Source organism: Lepidochelys kempii, chromosome 1, assembly GCF_965140285.1.
Source record: "Lepidochelys kempii isolate rLepKem1 chromosome 1, rLepKem1.hap1, whole genome shotgun sequence".
In the NCBI taxonomy this organism is placed as follows: Eukaryota; Metazoa; Chordata; order Testudines; family Cheloniidae; genus Lepidochelys; species Lepidochelys kempii.
In genome coordinates this window covers 10,590,734-10,614,479 of record NC_136380.1, presented here as the reverse complement: position 1 = coordinate 10,614,479, position 23,746 = coordinate 10,590,734, and the positions used below count along the sequence as shown (strand labels likewise).

General features: G+C 51.8%; 1 protein-coding gene across 4 annotated transcripts in view; it reads right to left on the bottom strand.

Annotated features, from left to right (window-relative positions):
- Positions 1–23,746, bottom strand: part of ARRB1 (arrestin beta 1) — a 182,488-nt gene that overhangs the window by 34,985 nt on the left and 123,757 nt on the right. For all 4 annotated transcript variants that reach the window (XM_073333877.2, XM_073333850.2, XM_073333860.2 and 1 more), the window contains 3 exons: positions 22,331–22,391; positions 11,727–11,771; positions 8,587–8,783 (listed from right to left, as the gene is read on the bottom strand). In XM_073333877.2, coding sequence (XP_073189978.1) covers positions 8,587–8,783; positions 11,727–11,771; positions 22,331–22,391 — 303 coding nt within the window. The remainder of the gene's footprint in view (positions 1–8,586; positions 8,784–11,726; positions 11,772–22,330; positions 22,392–23,746) is intronic.

The following is a 23,746-nucleotide window of genomic DNA, read 5'->3' as shown; positions in this document are numbered from 1 at the left end:
TGCTAACGGCCGGTGGCAGTGACCCCGGGAAGCATCACAGGGAACATTCTGCATGAGCTGGAGACCTTGGGGCCACAGCCTCAAATCCCCCAAGCCCAGCTCTCCCTCACCCCTAGGGGCTGCTAATGAAACAGCATCACGGCAACAGCAGTTAAACTGCATGGCCCATGTGACGAGCGTGCTGGGCAACGCCAGCTGAAGGGCGACAGACGCCGCCGGCACGGCAGGCCCCTCTCCGTTTGCGACGGCTGACCCAGGGGAGGAGCGGATCCTTGCCCCAGCTGAGATGAGCGGACAAGGCACTGGGACCTACAGAAGCAGCTCCACGGCTCAGCCACTAGAGGGCACAATTATCCACAATTTAGCCACAACAGGCCAGATCCCACCGGCTCCTGTAAGTAGACCCACAACCTCTGGCTGAGTTACTGGCATCCTCAAATCATGGGCTGCAGCCTTCGCGCTCCAGAGACTCCACCATTTCCACTAGTTTAAACCTGCAAGTGACCCGTGCCCCAGCTGCCGAGGAAGGCGAAAACCCCTCAGCGTCTCTGCCCATCTGACCTGGGGGGACATTCTTTTCCGACCCCAAAAATAGGGCTCAGTTAGACCTTGAGCATGTGAGCAAGTCCCACGAGCCAGACCCCTGGGACAGAACCTCGCCCACCGCCGAAATCCGGCCACCTCGGAGGGGGAACACAGCACACGCAGAACAGCTGCGTGAAGAATGCTGTAGCCAACGGAAAGCACAGATGGGAGAGGGGGAAATGTAGACAGGCAGAACAGAATTACCTGAGTAGACGTTATCCAGGGTGTTGGAGCTGAATCTCTTACCAAACATGCCATGTGGTATTTAATGATCAGGAATAGCAAGACCTCAGTGCCCGGGGCTCATCTGATAGGACTTCCGAAGCACAGCACCCCCTAGTGCCACGCTGGGGCACTGGTCCTGCCGTGACTCAGAGGGAAGAGCACCCCCTACTGACTCACCAGCACCACCCTGCATATTCCTCACAGGCCTGCCCTCCAAGTACTGACCTACCCCACGCCTGCTTAGGTGAGCGTAAATCAGGCCTGGGGCAACCAGAGACACCCCAACATAAAGGCCACTTTTGAAATTCTGTCTCTAAATGATCACGGTCACCCCGGATATCGGTGTGAGAGCCAGGAGCAGAACCCTGGAGTCCTGCCTGCCATGCCAGTCCAGCGCCCAGAGGGCACAGAGCGAGCGGCTGCACCGACAGTCACAACAAGGGCCCTGCTGTCAGACCAGTGCACCGCGCTACAAACCATCCCTGCTCGAAGGTTTGCTGCTGAGAGGCAGCACAAGCTCCCTTCCCGAGAGCCTGCAGGTGCTAGTCGTCCCTTTCCACCTGATTTCAGTATCCAAGGGAAGTCACCACAACATCCTCCTTCAAAGCTCACCTTCGCCACGATTCCTACAAAACTCTCAGCCAGCAGCCATTCAGCTGGCGTGCTGTGCCTGATTATGACACTGAGCATAACTGTCTCTGTTCCCTGGCGCTCCCCCGTCTTTCGGTTGTCAGCTCTACTCTCTGGTCTTATTATTGTTTGTAGTCCGCATGCACCTAGGGGGCTAGTCAACGGGCCAGGACCCCATTGTGCCAGGCACTGCACAAACACAGAACGTCTCTGCCCCAAAGAGCTTCCAATCGGTCTCATAGACTCATAGACTTTAAGGTCAGAAGGGACCATTATGATCATCCAGTCTGACCTTCTGCACAATGCAGGCCACAGAATCTCACCCAGCCACTCCTGCGATAAACCTCTCACTTATGTCTGAGCTACTGAAGTCCTCAAATCGTGGTTTAAAGACTTCAAGGTGCAGAGAATCCTCCCGCAAGTGACCCGTGCCCCACGCCAAAGAGGGAGGCGAAATCCCCCTAGGGCCTCTCCCAATCTGCCCTGGAGGAAAATTCCTTCCTAACCCCAAATATGGCGATCAGCTGACCCCTGAGCATGTGGGCAAGATTCACCAGCCAGACACCCAGGAAAGAATTCTCTGCAGTAATTCATATCCCACCCCATCTAACATCCCATCACAGGCCATTGGGCCTATTTACCACTAATAGTCAAAGATCAATTAATTGCCAAAATCATGTTATCCCATCATATCATCTCCTCTATAAACTTATTGAGTTTAATCTTGAAGCCAGATAGGTCTTTTGCCCTTACTGCTCCCCTTGGAAGGCTGTTCCAGAACTTCACTCCTCTGATGGTTAGAAACCTTCATCTAATTTCAAGTCTAAACTTCCTGATGGCCAGTTTATATCCATTTGTTCTTGTGTCCACATTGATACTGAGCTTAAATAATTCCTCTCCCTCCCTGGTATTTATCCCTCTGATATATTTATAGAGAGCAATCATGTCTCCCCTCAGCCTTCTGTTGGTTAGGCTAAACAAGCCAAGCTCCTTGAGTCTCCTTTCATAAGACAGGTTTTCCATTCCTCGGATCATCCTAGTAGCCCTTCTTTGTACCTGTTCCAGTTTGAATTCATCCTTCTTAAACATGGAAGACCAGAGCTGCACACAGTATTCCAGATGAGGTCTCACCAGTGCCTTGTATAATGGTACTAACACCTCCTTATCTCTACTGGAAATATCTCGCCTGATGCATCCCAGGACCGCATTAGCTTTTGTCACGGCCATATCACATTGGCGGCTCATAGTCATCCTGTGATCAACCAATACTCCAAGGTCCTTCTCCTCCTCTGTTACTTCCAACTGATGCGTCCCCAGCTTAGAACTAAAATTCTTGTTATTAATCCCTACATGCATGACCTTACACTTCTCACTATTAAATTTCATCCTATTGCTATTACTCCAGTTTACAAGATCATCCCGATCTTCCTGTCGGATATCCTGGTCCCCCTCTCTATTGGCAATATCTCCCAGCTTTGTATCATCCGCAGTCTTTGTGTGTGTGTGTTTGTGTGTGTGTGTACAGCACCCAGCACAGTGAGGGCTTGATTGGGTTATTATAGATTGATTAATATAAATAGTTATCTTGTGTCTCTCTTCACACGGACAGCCTTTAGTGGGTGCAGGGAACGGTCCTGAAGGGAGCTGCTGAGATGCCAGTAAGTGGGTGAGGGACAGAAAGGAGAAGGGTGGCTCCTGGTTGGTTGGAACTTATCCCCCTCTGCTCGGTTCCAGCTCATTTCTACCTCGTCGTTTTATGTCCCGTTGGCACGTCCTGTTGTGCCACATCATTCCCTGCCACAGCTCAGTCCACTCCCAGTGTCTTTTCATGTCATGGTCTGTGTCGCGTTCTGGGCCACCTCTCGATCCCCAGCCTGTCGCCTGTCTACATTCCCGCATGCCACTCCCTTCCGCGATGCATCACTTCTCCCAGGTTTCTCAGGGACGCAGATGCGTCCGAGGAGTCTTCCTTTGGGGCTGCTGATTACAAGTCCCTCGGATAAGAATGAAGCTGAGCCATCCCTGATGAGATGCTGTGAAACATGCTTCCCGCAGCTTCTCCCACAAGTCCGACGACAAACCCACTTCTCTAGATACAACTTAATGGGACTAAAAAATTAGAGTGACTAAGGCTGAACTGAAACAAAATTACCAGTGGCAAAAGGTGAAAGAACTGACCTCCCCAACCAGGTCGAGGCAGCCTTCTCTCTGTAGCATGCAGAGTCCTGAAATCACAGAGGCTCCGCCTCACCCTAACCTCCTCCTGTGCTCAGTACTTACGTGGCTCCTATCACCCTTGTGTCTGAACACCTGACAATCATTAATGTTTTTATCCTCACTCACTTCCCTAGGAGGCAGGGCAGGGCCATTGTCCCCATTGTACAGATGGTAAACTGAGGCACAGAGAAGCTAAGGGACTGGCCCAAGTGCGCACAGGAAGTCTGTGGCAGAGCAGGGACTTGAATCTAAGTCTGGCACTCTAACCACTGGGCTGTCCTTCCTATCCTTGCTCACTAATTCCATAGCCAATTGGAGTAGGGACTGTCTTGTATAGATCCAGGGTAACATTTTCTAAGGGTCCTATGTGACTAAGGAGCACAAGTCCTGTTGACTTTCAATAGAATTTAGGCTCCTAAATCACTTGGGCACTTTTGAAAGTGTTACCACAGTGCCCAGCACAATGGGGACATTATTCCTACTGGGGCTCTGGGCATTACTGTAACACAACTAACTCATCCTCATGACTATTAGTCAATTTCTAGTCAGTTTCACTTATTGGTTTTCAGGTACTAGAGTATGAGATGGGGAATTGTCAGGTTTAAATGGAGGGTGTGGGGTGGGAACCATTTTCACTGAAATGAAGAAACCATCAAAAACTTTCTGTTCAGATTAGGCTTTGCAACCCTCCCTACTTTTAAAAAGAAACAAACAACCCTCCCTCCCCTCAATTCAGGATCTAGTTTAAAGCGAGCAGCCCTTTAAATATCCCAAACCCAAGAGGTTATCAAATGTATAAACACATTTTTAATCTGTGGGATGCAGAGGAATTAATGTTGTTTTACAAGGGCATGGGAGTGTTTACAAATCTGGTGATCCCGGGGAGCTTAGCGGCAGCTTCACTCATGGGAAATCTTGCTGCTTTGCTTTCCTGCTCTGCCGGGGTGGAGCCGAATGTGCTCGCCGGCTGCGCACAGCCTGCCATCTTAAACCACTACTTCACTGTCCTCCTCACCACACTTTGCCAGCAGGCCTAGGACAGTCAGGCTGCTGATGGGCAGAGACCACAGCTCGTCCTGCCAACCAATACCCGGCTGCCCGGGGAGGCGAACCCACGGCCCCTCCCCTTGTGCCGGAGGCCCCTCCCCTCCCCTTCCCTTCTGTCCCCCCTTCTACCTCCCCCTCCCGCACAGGAGCCCAACGCACCCCCACCGCGGCACCCTGGCCCTAGCGCTGGATGGCCGGGGATGAGGCCCCAGCAGAACTGGCGCATCACAGCCGCAGTGCCCGGAGCCCCCGGGGGGCGTGGCTGCCGCACCCCCAGCCCCAGGCCGCCCCCAGAGCCGGTGCTCGCGCAGCCAGCCCCAGAGCACCGGGCAGGCAGCTCGGCCCAGCACCAGCTGCCCTGGGGGCCCCGAGTGGCTGCACGGGGAACGGGGCCATGGTAGGCTGTTTGGGGAGGCACAGCCTCCCCTTGCCTACGATGCCCGCCGCCCATGGGGCTGGTCCATGGCTGGGTCTCTTCCATGACTGAGTCTCCTTGGCACTATGGTGATACAAATAATAATTCACCCTTAGAACAAGCCCTTTCCCTTTACGCAGTCTATATCACTTTGGTACCTAAGCACGGCTTTCTCTCCTATTCCACCGGCTATTACAATCTGTAGCATTTAATGCAAGGGTGGGCAAACCACTTTAAGCCAGCCCGCGAGTTCCTGCTGGGGAGCGGGGTCTGGGGCTTGCCCCGCCCCGGAGCTCCAGCCGGGATGCAGGGTCGGGGGCCGTACCACGCGGCTCCCAGAAGCAGCGGCATGGCCCCGCTCAGGCTCCTACGCACTCCAATGGCCCCCTCTCGCTCTTCAAAAGAAAGGACATGCCACTGCTTCTGGGAGTCGCTTGAGGTAAGCACCACCTGGAGCCTGCACCCCTGAGCCTCTCCGCACGCCCCAACCCCCTGTCCCAACCCTGATCCACCTCCCGCCCTCCGAACCCCTCGATCCCAGCCCAGAACCCCCTCCGGCACTCCAAACCCCTCATCCCCAGCCTCACCCCAGAGCCCTCACCCCCCCGCCCCCGCAACCCCACCAACCCCCTGCCCCAGCCCAGATCCCCCTCCCGCCCTCCGAACCTCTCAGTCCCAGCCTGGAGCCCCCTCCGACATCCCAAACTCCTCATCCCCAGCCCCACCCCAGAGCCCTCACCCCCCCCCACAACTCCACCAACCCCCTGCCCCAGCCCAGATCCCCCTCCCGCCCTCCGAACCTCTCAGTCCCAGCCTGGAGCCCCCTCCGACATCCCAAACTCCTCATCCCCAGCCCCACCCCAGAGCCCTCACCCCCCCCGCAACCCCACCAACCCCCTGCCCCAGCCCAGATCCCCCTCCCGCCCTCCGAACCTCTCAGTCCCAGCCTGGAGCCCCCTCCGACATCCCAAACTCCTCATCCCCAGCCCCATCCCAGAGCCCACACCCCCAGCCAGAGCTCTCACCCCCACCACACCGCCTCAATCCCCTGCCCCAGCCCAGAGCTCCCTCCCATACCCTGAACTCCTCATTTCTGGCCCCACCCAGAGCCTGCACCCCATCCCGCACCCCAACCCCAATTCTGTGAGCATTCATGGCCCGCCAGAAAATTTCTATTCCCCGATGTGGCCCTTGGGCCAAAAAGTTTGCCCACCCCTGATTTAGTGGCACCCCACAGCCTCCTTATCCCCTGGTTCAGGGAGCAGAAGAGGCTGCTGGTTACATTAAAGTTTCCCTGACTGCCCTCTCCTCTGTTGTGTTTGCAGGATTCTCAGACCAGTGCATGTTTTAGTGGCTCTAATGGGATGTCTGTGTGGTTACTGGAAGCTGTGAGAGCTATTTGATTGTGGAATAGTTTCCCCATGGAAGAGGCAGAAACCTCACCAGTTGAGTAATTGTGAGCTAGACTGAACATAGCACTGGAGAATATGCAGTAGGAAACAATCTTGGGCTAGACTAGATGTACTGAGCCAATGTGAGGCAGGGTATTGTTAAGGTCCCATCAGTGACTGCAGAATTTAAAAATGTATGTTACAAACAGTTCCTAGCTCTAAGGGTTGCAAAGAAAGCTTTCCCTATGTGGCCCACTGCAGCGCTGCCTTCCTGAATCTGCAGAGAGCCTGCAACCGCAGCTCTGACGACTGGCATGAGCTACCAATGGGGCATTTGCTCTGATGCAAAATGAGCATAATATAAACACTGTTAACCATCTCCCTGCTGCTGGCAAAGCAGAAACGTGCAGCTGCTCTGGGGTGGTGGGTAGAACATGGGATTGTGGGTGGGGGCTTTGATAGAGGTTATTTATTTATTTATTTTCGCCCCTAGCCTGGTGCCTGGGACTTGCTCCAGTTGAAAGCTCTTCAATTTGGGCTATCGTCTGTAATCCAGCCTATTAGCGCTTGGGCTGGTCAAAGGGTAGAGGGGCAAACAGAGTATATAAATCCAGAACCTGAGAAATCTAGATTTGCGGCCTGGCATGCATTTAGGCCTCATTTTCTTGTCAAATCCGCGAGTGAGAACGCTTAAAGCACCGTTTACCTGTGAATGACTTGTGGGTGGGGTATTAGCTGCAATGTGTAATTGCCCCGTGCGTGGCCCTGGGCTCTGTGTAACATTTATAACTGGGCAGTATTGCCGAAATGCTATTCTAGCGTGATTCTTTCTCAAAAGATGTAAGTCAGAAAAGGCTCTTCTGTGTGTGATTTCAATCTGACTCAAACCAGGAATGCCCAGCGATCTCCAGGAAAAGGCTTATTGTTTTTATTACTGACAAAATCTGGGCCCCGTTGTGCTACGTGCTGTATATACATGCAGTGAGAAATACGCCCTGCCCCAAAGAGCTGTCTAAATAGGCAAAGGATGGGAGGGGAAACCGAGGCATAGAGGGGCAATGTGACGTGCCCGTGGTCACCCAGCAGGTCAGCGGAGAGGCAGGAATAGAGACAGATCTTGTGATGCTCAGACCAGTATAGCCAAGCGCCTGCCCAGGCTCGGGGGAGGTAGTGGGTGCAACAGGAGCAGATGTTAGACCACTCCGTTGTAACTGGACATTTTTTCTTTTCGTCGGTTACTCTTTAATCAGTATGGGAAGTCGCAGGGAAGGCCACTTTGCTTCTCTAATTTTAGACCACATTTTCCGGCCAGCCAGCAAGCTGCTCCTTTTTGCATTCCCGACCCCAGAGAGAGCTCATTTCGCTCAGAGCAATTGCAGCCCGGTGCAGAGCACCTGTCTGAAACCGCTGAGCTGAGAATAACGATGGACAGTCAGAGAGGGGCTCTCAGCCAAGCGCTCCATAAACTTAGACGAAAAACTGCGTTATCAAGGGATCACGTCACCCTATCATCTAAACGCAGGCACCCCAGGCGTGGAAAGCAACAGCTTTTAAACAGCACACAGCAACCCTGCCCAGCAGCCTGGGACACGGCGGGAAAACGAATCCTGAATCCTATTGGGAGAATTTAAAGTCCAAAATGTAAATATAGATTTGTAGAGGCCAAGGCCAGACAGGAGCACTGGGATCATCTAGCCTGACCTCCTGCAGAGACCTGTATGGGCTCAATACAGCCGTTGTTCTTAGACTGCGTGAGCAGCTCTTAATGGACCAGGGCCAATTGTTGCTGGATCGGGCCCTTTGATGGGAGGAATTTGCACCTTCCCTGTATATGTGCAGCTCCTAGCACATTGTGGGTGAAACTTGTGGTCCCTTTTTTTCCCCCAGCACGGGTGGCAAAGCACCACCTACTGTGTTGCCAGGATCACTTCCTGCAGTGATCCGGAGTTTCCGTGGAGACATCTCATCCACGTTCCGATCTGGTCCAGCTCTGCCTTGGTTTGGGACGAAGGCGCCGCCCAAGGGGCAGGAGAGACAAAGGGGGACAAAGGACAATGAAATGGGAGGAACTCCTACCTCGAAAGTGAAGGGGTAGGCATGCTCGCCGAGCTTCTTAATCAGTCGCTCCTGGAGTCGCGTCAGGGGTTTCTTCTCCTCAGGGACCGGGGGGAAGGCCTGGATGTTGGCCACAAACAGGTCCTTCCGAAAGGTCAGTCCCAGCACGTCCAGATCCTCCCGTCCATAGCGGAAGGCGCAAGTCAGCGTGACAAAGACTGCGGGGACAGAAGGTATCAAACGGGAGAGATCAGCACCAATCCTCTCACCACCGTCAGCATCAGGCGACCGACAGACAAAGTGCTCTGCCCAAGTTCCCACAGGCAACGTGTGGCAAAACTGGCATCTGATCTTAGATCTCCTGCCTCCTACTCCACTGGCCTAGCCACAAGAGCAGGCCCATAAATGAGGAAGGAGGGTCTCCTGATTCCCACTGGTGTAACAGAGGAGGGTCAGGGCCACGGGCAGCCGCTAACATGGCAGGTTTTCGTGGGTTTGATGAAAGATTCACGTGCAGAAGCACTTTCATGTGTGTGCAGGGGGGGGAGAGGAACAGACGGAGCTGGCAGTCGAGACACGGGGGTGGGAACCTGGATTTAATGACACGAGTGGAGGGGCATTTGCTTCCGTCAATGTCTCACGGTACCATAGTCACACACAGAAAACGAAACGATCAAACCAAAGCCCCAGGAGAAAGAACTCGGACTAGGGGGATGGGACCCAGATCTGGGCGGCTGGCTCCATGCGGACTCCAGTCTCACTGGCCCTGCCGCCTGCAGCAAGGTCCGAAGGCCTAAATAACAGCCTCTCCTGCCACCTCTGGAGTGCGGGTGACGGTGGGGGCAGGAGGGTTCTGAATGATTTCAACCCCTCCTCCAAATTGTTTTAGAGCTGAACCTAGATCAGTCTCTTCCCCACTCCAGCACGTTGCTAGCAAAGCTGGGCGAACATCACCTTGTTCATTAGCTTGGACATTAGATCCCCATCCTTCTGCTGCTCTTGTCTCTCGTAGATTGCAGAGCAGGGACTGTCTCTATCTGTGTGCTCGGTATCTCTGTTCCAGCACAATTAGTGTTTCCATTACAGTCATGCCTAGAGAGCTGAACTGGGATGGAGGGCGCTGCGTCAGCCTGGCCTCTTGCCCACAAAAGCCCCGAGCACAGCGTCCATACAATACGAAAAGGACCCCGCACAATCCGGGAAAACAAAGGGAGAAAGTACAAAGCACAGGGGCTAGTCACTGTGCTCGGGGACGGGCGCGCTGCATAAAAACCTGAACAGAACAGACTAGTGCTAGGCGTCGCACGCACGTAGTAAGAGACAGTCCCCAATGCAGAGCGCTCGCAAGCTAAGAGGGGGTTAAAAGGAAATACCCTCCCTTGCCCTGTAGCACCCCCTGCTGGCTGAATGTGGTGCTGCAGGCACTCCCTGTCTCAGTTTCCTCCTCCAAAAGTCTTTCTGTCTCTCCTGTGGGGTTCATATGGCTCAGCTCTCCAAGTTCAGTTCCCTTTTGGGTAGCAAAAGTCCAAACAAACAAGAAGTTCTTTTGATCCACTTGGGTTCTTCAGCCCTCGCTTTGGGCTGAGCTCCCAGCCCATTCTGGGCTACCTTTGCATTTCTGTGCTCTGGGACAGAGTGCTGACTCCCGGGCTACCTCCCTTGAGTCACCCCCTGCCCCCCGCAAGACCCTGTTTCAGGGTCTTCCAAAGGCACCCAACTTGCTGCCTGAGGTTCCTCCTCTACTCTGAGTTTTCTTAGCTCTTTTAAAGAAATCACCCCACCTGGGAGAAGAGTGGGTGCTAATCTGGTACACGTAGGGCTGAGCCCAACTACCCTTAAAGGGCCAGCCAACCTGTGATACCCTGTCGCAGCCTGGCAGGTCCTTGCAGGCAAACCTGGCCTATGACTGAGCAGCTACCCATCAGCCTTGCCCCCAGCCTAGGGGCAGTTCATAATGGAGTTAGAGTGACTGACCCCAGCCGCAGAGGACTACTCAGACACAGGTGAAAGGAGAAGACCCAGGAGAGATGTGGTGGAGAGCTCCCTCTCTCTGGGACAGGCCTGGAGCAGGCAGACCGAGGCAGGCTGCAAGGACAGTATGAATCCTGCAGCAGGCCCTGGAAAGATAGCAAGATCCAGGCGGAGACAGCAGACAAGGCAGGACGCTCCTACATAAAGAAACCCCAGGGAGCAGGGTAGGCTGCTGTGGGAGGGAGCTTTGAGACGGGACTGGGAAGTGGACACAGAACTACTTCCATAGCCCCAGGGAGTGGAAGGATAATTTGGTTTTCATTTGGACCTTTTAGTTACCCTGAACGTTGTGACTTGGCCAGAGCGCTGAGTCCCAGAAGACCCAGTGAGAGGCAGGCAGCCTGTAGGAGGCGCTAGGGCCAAGGACACCAGTGACATTACACACACAGACACAAGGGGGTGCTCCAAGGGTAAGTGTGCCCTGTTGCACACCCCCGTTTCACAGACAGGAAAGTGTGAGGTTGCACAGGGGCACAGGGGAAGTCCCTGGCAGACTTGGGACTCAAATCCAGCTCTCCCCTGAGTTCTAGTCAAGTGCCTTAACAACCAAAGCAGCCTCCTTCTTTCTCTATGACCCAGGGCACAGTTTTCCAGCTGAATGAAATGCTTTGTACTCGCCAGTCTTCACAATCAAGACCCCTTAAGAGAACAGAATTTTAGTCTTGAGGTTTCCTGCCATCGCCACGTGGGGCCTTTCGGAGATGTGGTTAGTTGGAGGCAATCCCCCCCTCCCGCCTATTCTGCTAGGCTGAGATTCTCTGTGTGACTTCTTCCAGTAGAGGTGCTGAACACGGCTGCTAATCCCGAATGAGCCCTGCGCACCGGGTTGTCTCCGTGCTGTCAGGAGGTCCCTGGCCCACTTTGGTGCAGCAGATAACTGATCTACATGCACCCCCAGCGATATGTAGGAGCCATGGCTGTGCTTTTCTGTTGCCGTATAAAGCCAGCATGTTTTCAGTGGGGCTCCTGTTCCTTGCTGGTCAGTGTAACCTATGGGCTTGGAGAAGGGGACTGGAAAAGCGCATTAGGATGCCCTGGCAGAACAGGGGAGAGGCTGCTTTCCCCCATGTGGGTTTTGAAGCCCCAGTTAAACATGGCAGTCAGCTGGAATGAAATGGCAAAGCATTTACCTTTCCTTTCTTTTAAGTACTCCGGATCAACCAACACAACGCCATCTGAAAGAGAAGACAGGCAGAATTAGGAGGGAAACTCAGAGCACGAACTGGTCTCCCTTGCATTGGGGCCGGCGGGGAGAATCTCAGGTGTGTCCCGTAAACACAATTCCCTGGTGTCCCACAACATCCCGTCCTACAGATTATGAAAGTCCAGGTCTGCCTGTTCCCCACCAGCCTCACACACCATCTCCATCCATCTCAGTCATGCCCCCTCTCTCCTGCATGGGGCCCCGTCTCTGATCCAGCTCTCATTCCCCTTTGGTCCAGCTCTCTCCACTACACCAGAACCAGATCTAGAGATCCAAAAGGACTTTACAAGCATTAGGCCTCAGAACCTGTGAGGACGGGCAGTATTATCCTCACTTTGCAGACTGGGAAACTGAAGCACAGGGAGTTTTAAGGCCCAGATCTTCAGTGGTATTTAGGTGCCTAACTCCCATTGATTTCTTTAGAAGTTAGGAGCCTAAATACTTTTGAGGATCTGGGCTTCAGTGACTTGCCAGAGGTCTCACAAGTCAGAGCTGCGATTAGAACCAAGTTTCAGAGTAGCAGCCGTGTTAGTCTGTATTCGCAGAAAGAAAAGGAGGACTTGTGGCACCTTAGAGACTAACCAATTTATTTGAGCATAAGCTTTCGTGAGCTACAGCTCACTTCATCAGATGCATACCGTGGAAACTGCAGCAGACTTTATATATACACAGAGAATAGGAAACAATACCTCCTCCCACCCCACTGTCCTGCTGGTAATAGCTTATCTAAAGTGATCATCAGGTGGGCCATTTCCAGCACAAATCCAGGTTTTCTCACCCTCCACCGAGCCTTTGACACCCAGCCATGTACTCACTGGTGAGTGCATCGAGAGGCGTTTCTCTGCAGTAGCTCGTCTGGGAGACTATGGCTCACCTCTTTCTTGGCTGTGAATTCAAGCACGTTTCTTTGGGGCATGGGCTGTCTGCCACATACCAAACGGAGGATGACTGCCCTCCAGAGGCAGCTCCCATCGTGAGTGTCCCAGGGTTCTGCCAATTCTGCCTGACCCGCCATTATGCGAGGCTCCTTGATCCAACTGGCTGGACAGCCTGTGACAGAGGCACTGCGATTTACATGCCCAATCCACTTTATAGCAAATACTCAAGGAAAACTTCCCTCTACATGACCCTCATGAGCTCTAGGGTGTTTACCCTCTCCTTGCTCTCACTAACTTTACTGACGGTTAAACACACACCAGGCCAAAGCTACCACGGAAACCCAAGAGAGCTTGCACCAACCATCATCTTGGTCATCATCAAGGATTGAACTTGGGACCTCCCGAGCAAGAACCATGAGAGGCTAATGCTTGAGCCAAAGGACTGTAAGCCCTTAGGAGGGACCCGTAGCAGAGTTATACTCTCTGTGGACCCAGCCGCAAGGGGGACATGTAATCCACACTGAACAGTGGGGTGCATAAGGACTAAGCAGGAAAGCCCAGATCCTCAAAGGTATTTAGGTGCCCATCTCCCATTGATATTTCAGTGACAGCGAGGTGCCTAAATATCTTGAGGATGGGGACCAAAGTGAATAAAGGGGTGGCCTCCGGAGTAGAGAAAAGGTTCCTCTCTGCCAATGGGAATTAGGAAGCCGGGTGACAAAACACACTTCATAAACGTGACCCTCCCACTCGCGCAACACTGGGAGCAGCGAGCGCAGGTGGAATGCGCTGGGCCCAAAGAGAAATCACTCGTGAGGATCAAGTCCCATTGCCGAACGAACCAACTGAGCCCGTTCACCGGACAGCTGCTCTCCTCCCAGCAGCAGAGATGAGCCATTCGCACTCCCAGCTCCGCAGAATGCAGGGTTAGCGGGGAAAGGTTTGGCCATAGCAGAACGAGAGTCCATCCAGGCCTGGTATCCCTTCTGCAGGCCTGCTTTAAAGGGAGGAAACACTCCTGCTGGCCGTAGCAGGCTTTGAATCAGGCCCTGGGACAACAGTCCTCGATATGCACCTGCTAGACAACACCACACGGGTGCAGCGGGAAGGCTTTCTCCCTGACCCCAGCAGCTGATCCGTTGTGCCCTCCTCATTATAACACCGTCAAATCATCGTCCGTCAATCCCAAGGCCAGACGGACCAGTAGATCCTCTCATCTGACCTCCTGTGCAACACAGGCCAGAGAATTTCACCCAGTTACCTCTGGCTTGAGCCCAGTCACTTGGGCCGGACTAAAGCATCTCCCAGAAAGGCAGCCAGTGTGACTCTGAAGGCGTCAAGAGACGGAAAATCCACCCCTTCCCTTGGGAATTTGTTCCAGGGGTTAATCACTGTTAAACGGCCACACCTTCTCCGCTAGACTAGGGAGCCCTAGAGAACCCTGGACCCAGGCAGGTTGTTTGGCTCCTATGATTGTCTCATTAGTACTCTGTGGCAGCAGGTTCCACGGGTTAACATGCTGCACCCAAACGCTGCCTAGTCTCCTCTGTAAATCTGTTGCACCTTCCTTATTTCACTCCTAACAAAGCACTGCTGGGGATAAAGGCAGGGGCAGGACACTAAAGGAGGGCAGCATAGCAGGAGCATGGGAAGAAACGAGGTGTGAGATGTAGGCAGGACCGATCTGTGCCATGCCAGGACAGTGAGGACAAGCAGGCTGGATTGGGAGGAGGGCTCAGGGACCCAGCCCAGAGAGACCCCCACAACCCAGTTCTGGGGCGGATTTACAGCATGAAGGCATCTGCTTGCTGGTTGTGGTTTAGGGAAGGTGGCGTGTCCTCAGAACCACCCCAGCTGGAGGGTTTGGCCCAGTCTCTCTCTGCGCTCGTCACTCCTCCCTCGACACCTCTCCTGAGCCACACATCTAGCCAAGCTCATCTCCTCTACGCCTCTTCCCGCAAGAGCTGGAATCGCAGAACCCACCAGGGTCACTTGTCACCATCCCTTGGTGTGCCTTATCTCCACAGAGGGGCCAAGCCTATGGGCCGAATTTGAGTCACAGCCCTGCACTGGGACTCAGGAGAATGGGGCTCCATTCCCAGTTCTACCACAAACTCCCTGGGCGAGACCCTGAGCAGGCCCCTCAATTCTTCAGCTATAAAACGGGGACCAGGATCCGTCTTTTCTCCCACCCTCTGTCCATTTTGTCTGCTTAGCTGGTGAGCTCCGTGGGGACAGGGACTGTCTCCCACTCGGTATCTCTACGGCGTTGTCACCGAGTGTGGGGGAGTCCAGGCCCTGCACCCCTCTTCCTGGGATTCCCTGAGACTCTCAGCCAGCCAGTAAAATGGAAGGTTTATTGGACAACAGGAACGCAGTCCAAAACAGAGCTTGTGGGTACAACCAGGACCCCTCAGTCAAGTCCTTCTGGGGGAGCAGGGAGCTTAGACCCCAGCCCTGGGGTTCCCTGCGTTCCTCCACCCAGCCCCAAACTGGAACTAAACCCACCCAGCCGGTTCCCTGCTGCAGCCTCCGTCCACATTCCTGGCAGAGGTGTTACCTCCCCCTCCCGGCTCAGGTGACAGGCTCTCAGGTCTCCCATCCCCAGGGCACATCCCCAGGTCAACACTCCCCCCTCCCTGCTGCGTCACATCGTCACAGGCACCCAGCTCAAAGGGGCCCTGATCTCAGCTGGAGCTAGGGCTGGTCAAGGCACTCCATTGTACCTTTCTGGCTGGGAAATTGGGCTTGCCACCAACCAGTCCCTTTCACAGGGAGCTCCTGCTTTCTTTCTAGAGGTTTGATTTTTCATCAAACCACCAACAACCGGAGTGTTTTCAGGTTTTAGAGGAAAAGTCAAATTTTGCTGCTAAACAGTTTGATGAAAACTATTCCTGCTCCCCACCTCCCCCACATTTTCATCAGAAATCTCAGCCACAGGGCTTGCGGCTTCAAGCAACTTCACACAAGTGTACTAAGCACTTTACCCAGCAGGACTGCAAACTCCTTGGGGCAGGATCATAGCCTGGCATGTCTGTAAAGTCCTATGCGTGTTTATGGTGCTGATGGAGGACGTGAGGATGGACACAGCAGGGAAAGGCTGAGGCCCACCACCAGGAGATGCCGTGGAGTACCTCCGGGCTATCAATCTGGCGCTACCCACTCTAGGAAAGTATTGCAACGCACATGAATAAAAGCAAACAAACATGTCAGCCCGCGAAGGCCCTGTGCTCCAATCTGTGACTAATAAGGGGCAGCCATGTGCTGAAATTAATTAGTTTGTTGTGGGGAAGGGCAGGGGAAAGCTACATGAAAACAAAGCAGAAGAATCCATATCAGCAAAATTTAAATTGGATTAAGTTAAGTTAGATTCAATGTGCGGATGAGTCAGGTTGCAAATTCCCAGGGAGGAGAAATTAGCAATTTGAAAAGGTTTTTTTTCCCTTAGCTAAAGTAATCAAAGGCAGGACTGTAATTAAATATGAAAAAAGCCACGATGTGCAAGAGGAGAGAAAATGGAGAAGCAATGTTCTCTGCTACTCTGTGTAATTAATCCGGGAAAGCTAAGTGCATAATAAAAATAATAATGAGAATTAGAAATTGACTCTGGTACACGTTCCCAGGCATTGGTGACAGGGCGGGAAGCATCTCAAGACAAACAGTGTAACTTGACTCTGAAAGATACTGTGTAAAGAGCTATGTATGTATCCTGAAAATACATGGTTAAAGTCTGTATCAAAGTATTAGTCACTAGCACGGGAAAAAAACCAGGTTTTCCTCCAGAAATGTCTCTCTCTTGGTCGGGATTTAAAATAGGCACAGTAAGCTTTGTATTTTTAATGGATGCCTGTTTGGATATAAAGTCAAATGTTAACAAAGAGATGTGAAGTCCACGGGAAAGGAGCACAAAGAAAAAGAAACAAGCCACGGGAGGTTTCCTGTGTCTGAGTGAAGACAATGAATTTGGGGGGTATTTCTAGAAGACAAAGAGGACACCCCTTGATCCAGCACCTAGGAAGTAAAGGCTGTGATGTTATTGACATAAACTGTGACGTATAGATCATTGTTGCAAACACTGCTATATATTTGCAGCAAATATTTTACAAAGGTTGCCGTGTAAGGTGTCTATGGAAAGGTTATGATTTTCTGATTGTGATTATGCTATCTGTATGGGTGTATCATTTTTGTAGTTGACGTTATAAATATTGGCTATGTACTTGTATCAATGTGTTTTGATTCTAAGTAGCCTCAGTGAAGCATTTGGTCAGCTTCTTGAGAAGGGACTATTCTCAGTAAGTTCCCAATCAAGAAACACTTAGCTAACAGTGAACTCTGGGAGATGCCAACCCACATCTGAGCTTTCCTGGGAACATTCAAACTAACATGTAAACAGTGGTGTCGGCCTGTAAAGAACTGAGTCATGCATGGACATGTGACTTGCCCATGTGACTCCAAACTCCATCTTGCTGTGATCTTGCACAGGAGAACCAAGGGGTTTCCACCCACAAGAGAAAGCCTATAAAAGGCTCCTCCATCTGGTCTTCAATCCTGCTTCTGACCTCTGCAGGAACCTTGCTGCAAACTGAAGCTCTGAACAAAGGACTGAAGGCCCCGTGCCAGCTGTGGATAGACTCCAGAGACTTGATTTGAACCTGCAGTCTACTCCATCACTGCTACAAGCCTGAACCAAGAACTTTGCCATTACTGCTTGTAATTGATTCAATTTAACCAGTTCTAGCTCTCATCTATATTTCTTTCTTTTTACGAATAAACCTTTAGATTTTAGACTCTAAAGGATTGGCAACAGCGTGATTTGTGGGTAAGATCTGATTTGTATATTGACCTGGGTCTGGGGCTTGGTCCTTTGGGATCAGGAGAACTTTTTTCTTTTACTGGGGTATTGGTTTTCATAACCATTCGTCCCCATAATGAGTGGCCCTGGTGGTGATACTGGGAAACTGGAGTGTCTAAGGGAATTGCTTGTGTGACTTGTGGTTAGCCAGTGGGGTAAAACCAAAGTCCTCTCTGTCTGGCTGGTTTGGTTTGCCTTGGTGTGCATAGAAACCCCAGCCCTGCGCTGTAACTGCCCTGCTCTCAGCAATTTGTCCTGAATTGGTACTCTCAGAAGTGTCCTGCCAGAGGAAGCATCATTACAAAGACACCGTGCATTTGCATTCATGAAAGCAGGGTCTCCATCAACCTTGGCTGAAAACGCTGAAGAGGATGCTGGAGGAGCAAACGTCTTTCAATAGGAGGGTAACCTGGTTAGTTAAGTTTAGTCTCTAGAAAGCATGTTTTTGTTTGAGATGTAACCATTGGCTTCCAACATCCTTATACACTAGCTCCTGAATCTCTGGTCTTTGACAATAAACATATTCTTGTTTTCACTATGCATCTAGGTCAGGGCTGTGGTGTGGAGCAAAGTGCCGGTTCCAGGTTGAATCTTACAAGCTGGCGCGTCCTGTTCCTTTGGGAACAGCCGGCCTGGTAGTTCTGTGAGTGTCCAGTGAGAAGGGGCTGGGCACTGCAGGGAACGCTCCGAGGCCGCGGGCGTTGGCGTGTGCCGTTCACTGCCCAGTGCAGAGAGGGCGAGGCCTGCGGGGGCCTGGCTGCCAGAGGCTGGTGGTTTCAGGGAGCTGACTCATGGCCTTCACGCTAAGGGCAGGTGATGATATTCAGCCACAATCTTTCCTTTCTGAAGCTCAGATGCAGCAACTTAAGCATGTGCCTGAGTTTAAGCATGTGCTTTAAGTCCCATTTATTTCAAGCAGGTGTCTAAGTGCTTTGCTGAACCTGGGCCTTAATTTCACCCGGCTCCTCTCAGTTCTACCTCCAGGTACCACTCTCAGTCATTCTCCTCTCTTCCTGCTGTTCACAGGCTTCAAGTATTTGGAGACTTCTGCTTCCCCACCTTAGCAGTCACTTTGCCAAACTGCACATTGTCATCTCTTTTAATCTGTCCTCCCATGGCCGGGTAGCCATCTCCTGAGCACCCCCTTGTGGCCTAGGGTGGCGCTGCAGCAGCCTGCCTCAGTTTCCCCATCACTAGAGTGCTCCATCTCTCAGGGATTCATGTGGCTCATCCCACCAGCTGGGCAGCTCCAAGTCAGTCCCCTTTTGGGGTAACCGAAGTCCAACAAACAATAAGGTCTTTTGCCCACTTGGGCTCCTCTTCTGCTTGTCTTCCGGGCTCCCTTAAGTCTTTCAGTATCCCTTAAGTCTTTCCACTCAGGTGTTTTACAGGCTGTTATCTGACCCTATTAGTCCTGCCCTCTTAAGCTGGGAGACCATTAATTATGGGACAGGTAGGGCTGGCCCCATCTCCCCTTCAAGGGGCCAGTCACCCTATGGCACCTCCTTATAAATGGAGCCCTCCTTTCTCCTGATCCTTTCTGTTGCTCTTCTCGGCATGCCCACCCATTTGGCAATATATTTCTGCCAACGTGGTACCTGGGTCCAAGCACGATATTCCAGGCCCTGTTGCACCTCAGCCACATAGCAAGAGACCACTGCTCCCGGCTCTCTGACTACTCAGCCCTCAGTCAGGCCAATTCCAAACTGTTGCCTATTATTTCCTTGATGGCAATACTCCCTTGGTGATCACTGTAGTTCGGTCTCCCTGGACCGCCCCATCCTGTACCACTATGGGCTGGATTTTGTGATGCAAAATTCTTATGACAGGGGAATTACGAAATTCCACAGTCCACCCATGGAACTCTTTGCCAGAGGATGTGGTGAAGGCCAAGACACTAACGGGTCAAAAAAAAACTAGATAAGTTCATGGAGGATAGGTCCATCAATGGCTATTAGCCAGGATGGGCAGGGATGGTGTCTCTAGCCTCTGTTTGCCAGAAGCTGGGAATGGGTGACAGGAGATGGATCACTTGATGATTTCTTGTTCTGTTCATTCCCTCTGGGGCACCTGGCATTGGCCACTGCCAGAAGACAGGACACTGGGCTAGATGGACCTTTGGTCTGACCCAGTCTGGTTGTTCTTCTGTTTTTAATTGCCCTCAGACAGTAACAGTTTTTGGTTATTGCTGAGCTGTGCCGGATTTGCAACCCCGAGCTAGCCACTCCTTCCTTACTGGCACTTCTACAGTGACAGTCTCTCCATGGCTGCCTCCCATTCTCAGACAGCCTGACCCGATGCCCAGCAAAGGGAGTGGAAAGGCTCCCAGGGACTTCAGTGGGGTTTGGATCAGGCCCAGGCAGAGACAAGTGAGAGACAGCCACAGCATGGGGAACATTTTCAAAAGTGACTATGTGGTTTAGGTCCCATTTTCAAAAGACGTAGGTGCCTAAGTCACTTCTGACAATGTTACCCAGGGACAGGAGTAGGAAGGCTGGTCTTGTAGCACCGGCTCAGGGGATGTGGGTTCAATTCCGGGCTGTGACAAACTCCCCGTGTGACCTGGGGCAAATCCCTGGATCTCTCTGCACTCAGTCTCCAAGCTGGGAAATGGAGAGGATAACAGGGCTGGTGTCTGGTTAAATTTTAAGCTCTTTGGGGCATGGGCTGTCTTATTACGTGTGCGTCTAGTGCTTAGCACAATATGTCTCCAATCTCCAACCTGGGGATTACAGTGGATGAGAAGCTGGATATGAGTCAGCAGTGCGCCCTTGTTGCCAAGAAGGCCAACGGCATATTGGGCTCTATTAGTAGGAGCATTGCCAGCAGATCGAGGCAAGTGATTATTCCACTCTATTCGGCACTGGTCCCCCCATTACAAAAGGGATGTGAACAAATTGGAGAGAGTCCAGCAGAGGGCAACGAAAATGATTAGGGAGCTGGGGCACATGACTTATGAGGAGAGGCTGAGGGAACTGGGGTTAGTCTGCAGAAGAGAAGAGTGAGGGGGGATTTGATAGCAGCCTTCAGCTACCTGAAGGGGGGTTCCAAAGAGGATGGAGCTCGGCTGTTCTCAGTGGTGGCAGATGACAGAACAAGGAGCAATGGTCTCAAGTTGCAGTGGGGGAGGTCTAGGTTGGATATTAGGAAACACTATTTCACTAGGAGGGTGGGGAAGCACTGGAATGGGTTACCTAGGGAGGTGCTGGAATCTCCATCCTGAGAGGTTTTTAAGGTCAGGCTTGACAAAGCCCTGGCTGGGATGATTTAGTTGGGGGATTGGTCCTGCTTTGAGCAGGGGGTTGGACTAGATGACCTCCTGTGGTCTCTTCCAACTCTAATCTTCTATGATTCAGCCGGGGCTTCTGGGTGGAACTTCAATACAAATAATAAATAATGTGGAGTAAAATCCTGGGAAATGATCTTCCAGCGTCACCCAGGAACTCTGCTGGGAACGGAGCTGGACTAGTTCCCCCTCCACAAATCAGAATCCCATTGTGTCAAACCCTTCCAGGAGCCCACTTCAGCCCAGGGGGCTGTGTGCTGTGTTGTAATCCCGACAGTGCTTCACAGGCACGTGAGCTGCACACGTGACAAGCCCCCAGGGGGATCCTGATATGAAAGAGTCACTGCACCCAAAACGCGGCAAGTTCGTTGTTGTTTTCCAAAGGGGGATACTAGGCTGCAGCGGCTGGACAGCCAGAACTCCTCTTATTCCATCAGAAACCGCTTTCGGAATGTCACGTCTGAAACAAAAAATAACCACCACCCCCCCCCCCAGAGCTCGTGCAGCTGTTATCCTGGGACGTGCATGGCCTAGACACACAGAAACCAGCTCATTTGCAACTGGAGGGGAGTTAAAGGGGAAGCGTTCTCCAAATCTGGGTGTCTCTGCTTGCCGAGTTTGGGTCAGAAGCACAGTCTGGCACCGACCGATGGCCCGATCCTGCAGACACCACAGTCATGGGGAGTTTTGCCACTGCCTTTGATAAGTGAGAGCACGACTGGTCACTGAGGGCTTGTGTGCAGCGGGCGTCTCCCTGCCTGAGTGGCCACAACAACACAGCCCCAGCAATGGAAAGCCAGGCTACTGATGCACGGAAGCGGTGTCAAGGCGGCCATCTAGGCCATGAGCTGCAAGTCCCTCTTTATGCTGGCACTGCATGTCCACACTAGGGCTCTGCATCATTATGGCTAGAACTAGTCCATAAACCTCTGCCCTGTCTCCTTCCAAACCCCTCTGAAGAGCCTCTTGTGAAGCCTCTAGCCAGCTGGGATTGTTCCTATCTACTGTATTGTTTTATCTGGATCTTATTGTTTATTGCAATCCAAGTGTTTAATAATAGTACTTAATCAACTTGCATCGGGCCTTTGCATAATAATGTGAGCTCTCTGAGGCATGAACTGTCTTCCACCATCCTGCCCAGTGGGGCCATTATCCTGAGCCCCTGGGTGCTACCGTAACAATAATGCTCGATCTCAGGAGTGTAGAATCCAATCAGTTAGCAGTTAGAGGAGAGAACATTCTCTCCTCACGCTTAAAATTGGCATTGGAACAAATCCCATTAGCAACGGAGGGAACATGGTCCTGTGGAAAACCTCTAAATCTGATGCCTAATTGGAACGTACAGCAAACCTGTTATGAAAGAACAAAGTTCTGGACGTGCTGTACTTGGAGTTAATACAAAGCAAAAGTACCTTCTACCAGCACACAGGGTTTTCTAGTCACATCATGTCTGCCCTGTGAATTCAATCAAGTCCCTGTTACATTGCACTAAACCAAACCGAAGGCTGACTTACCAACAGGATCCACAACATCTATGTGGTCGACAAAGTCCCTCTTCCCAAGGTAGACGGTGAGCTGGCAGGAGAAGAGACAAACACAAAGGGAATGAGAGGCAGGACAAAGCATTGCTATCATTTCACCTTTCCTCAACACCGCTTGTGTCCAAGAGAGGCCAGAATACAAAGGCAGTGGCTCCCAGCCCGACTACATGGGGTGCAAGACCTCTTATTTTCAGTGTGGTTTCAGTTCACTTCCAGTTAAAACCTCTAGGACTGTTTGCTTTTTACTGGTGAATTTAGACTACTCTTAAAGTGTTAAAAATGCTCACCTTTGGATTAGGGGAAGCAGTGCTATAATTCCACCAAAGCAGAATATCTAAAGTCTCCAGGATGGTGGCGCTCCAAGACTGTAACCACCAGGTTGGTGACATGGGCCATGGTCTCTGGGTTTTAGGGTGGTGGGATGGGGCCTTCTCTGGGGGATGAGACACGTTCTCTGGGATGGCACAAGAGGATATGATCTCTTCCCATGGTTTCTGGGGCAGTGGGGAAGGAACATGGTCTGTGGGGCGGTGGGTTGGGATGTGATTTCTGGGATAGCTGTCTCCAGGTCATGGGACAGGACATGTTCTGTGCGGTGGTGAGATGTGATCTCTGGAGTGGCCGTCGGCGGGCAGAGGGGTGGGACATAATATCCAGTTTTAGGAGCAGCATTAACAATTCTTTAATAGATTTTAGCCTCTTTGGCCACTAGTGATCATTCACCGCCCCGTTTGTCACAGACGCTTTAGAATCACCAGCAAGGAGCATTGCTAATGAAGCCACTGTGCTCCTTTAGCTCTGGAGGTGGACACAGCAAGACCCACATGATGGCTTGGGTCACAGAACCCCCCTTGAGAGCTGCCATCCGATGTGCTGAGGCTACTTCTGAGCCTGTTTTCCCTACCAGCTTGGGACTTCAGTGCCCTGCCTGGTTGTGCCAGACACACGACCTGCTACAAACCCAGACCCAGGTCTGAACCACGTCCCCTAAAAGCTGCAGGCTTAACTGAAAACAGCTTAAGAAGTGCTCCTGTCTCCAGCACTCAGATACGCAACTCCCAATGGGGTCCAAACCCCAAATAAATCTGTTTTACCCTGTGTAAAGCTTATACAGGGTAAACTCATAAATTGTTTGCCCTCTATAACACTGATAGAGAGGTATGCACAGCTGTTTGCCCCCCCAGGTATTCATACATACTCTGGGTTAATTAATAAGTAAAAACTGGTTTTATTAAATACAAAAAGTAGGATTTAAGTGGTTCCAAGTAATAACAGACAGAACAAAGTGAATTACCAAGCAAAATAAAATAAAACATGCAAGTCTAAGCCTAATATAGTAAGAAAACTAAATACAGGTAAATCTCACCCTCAGAGATGTTTCAATAAGCT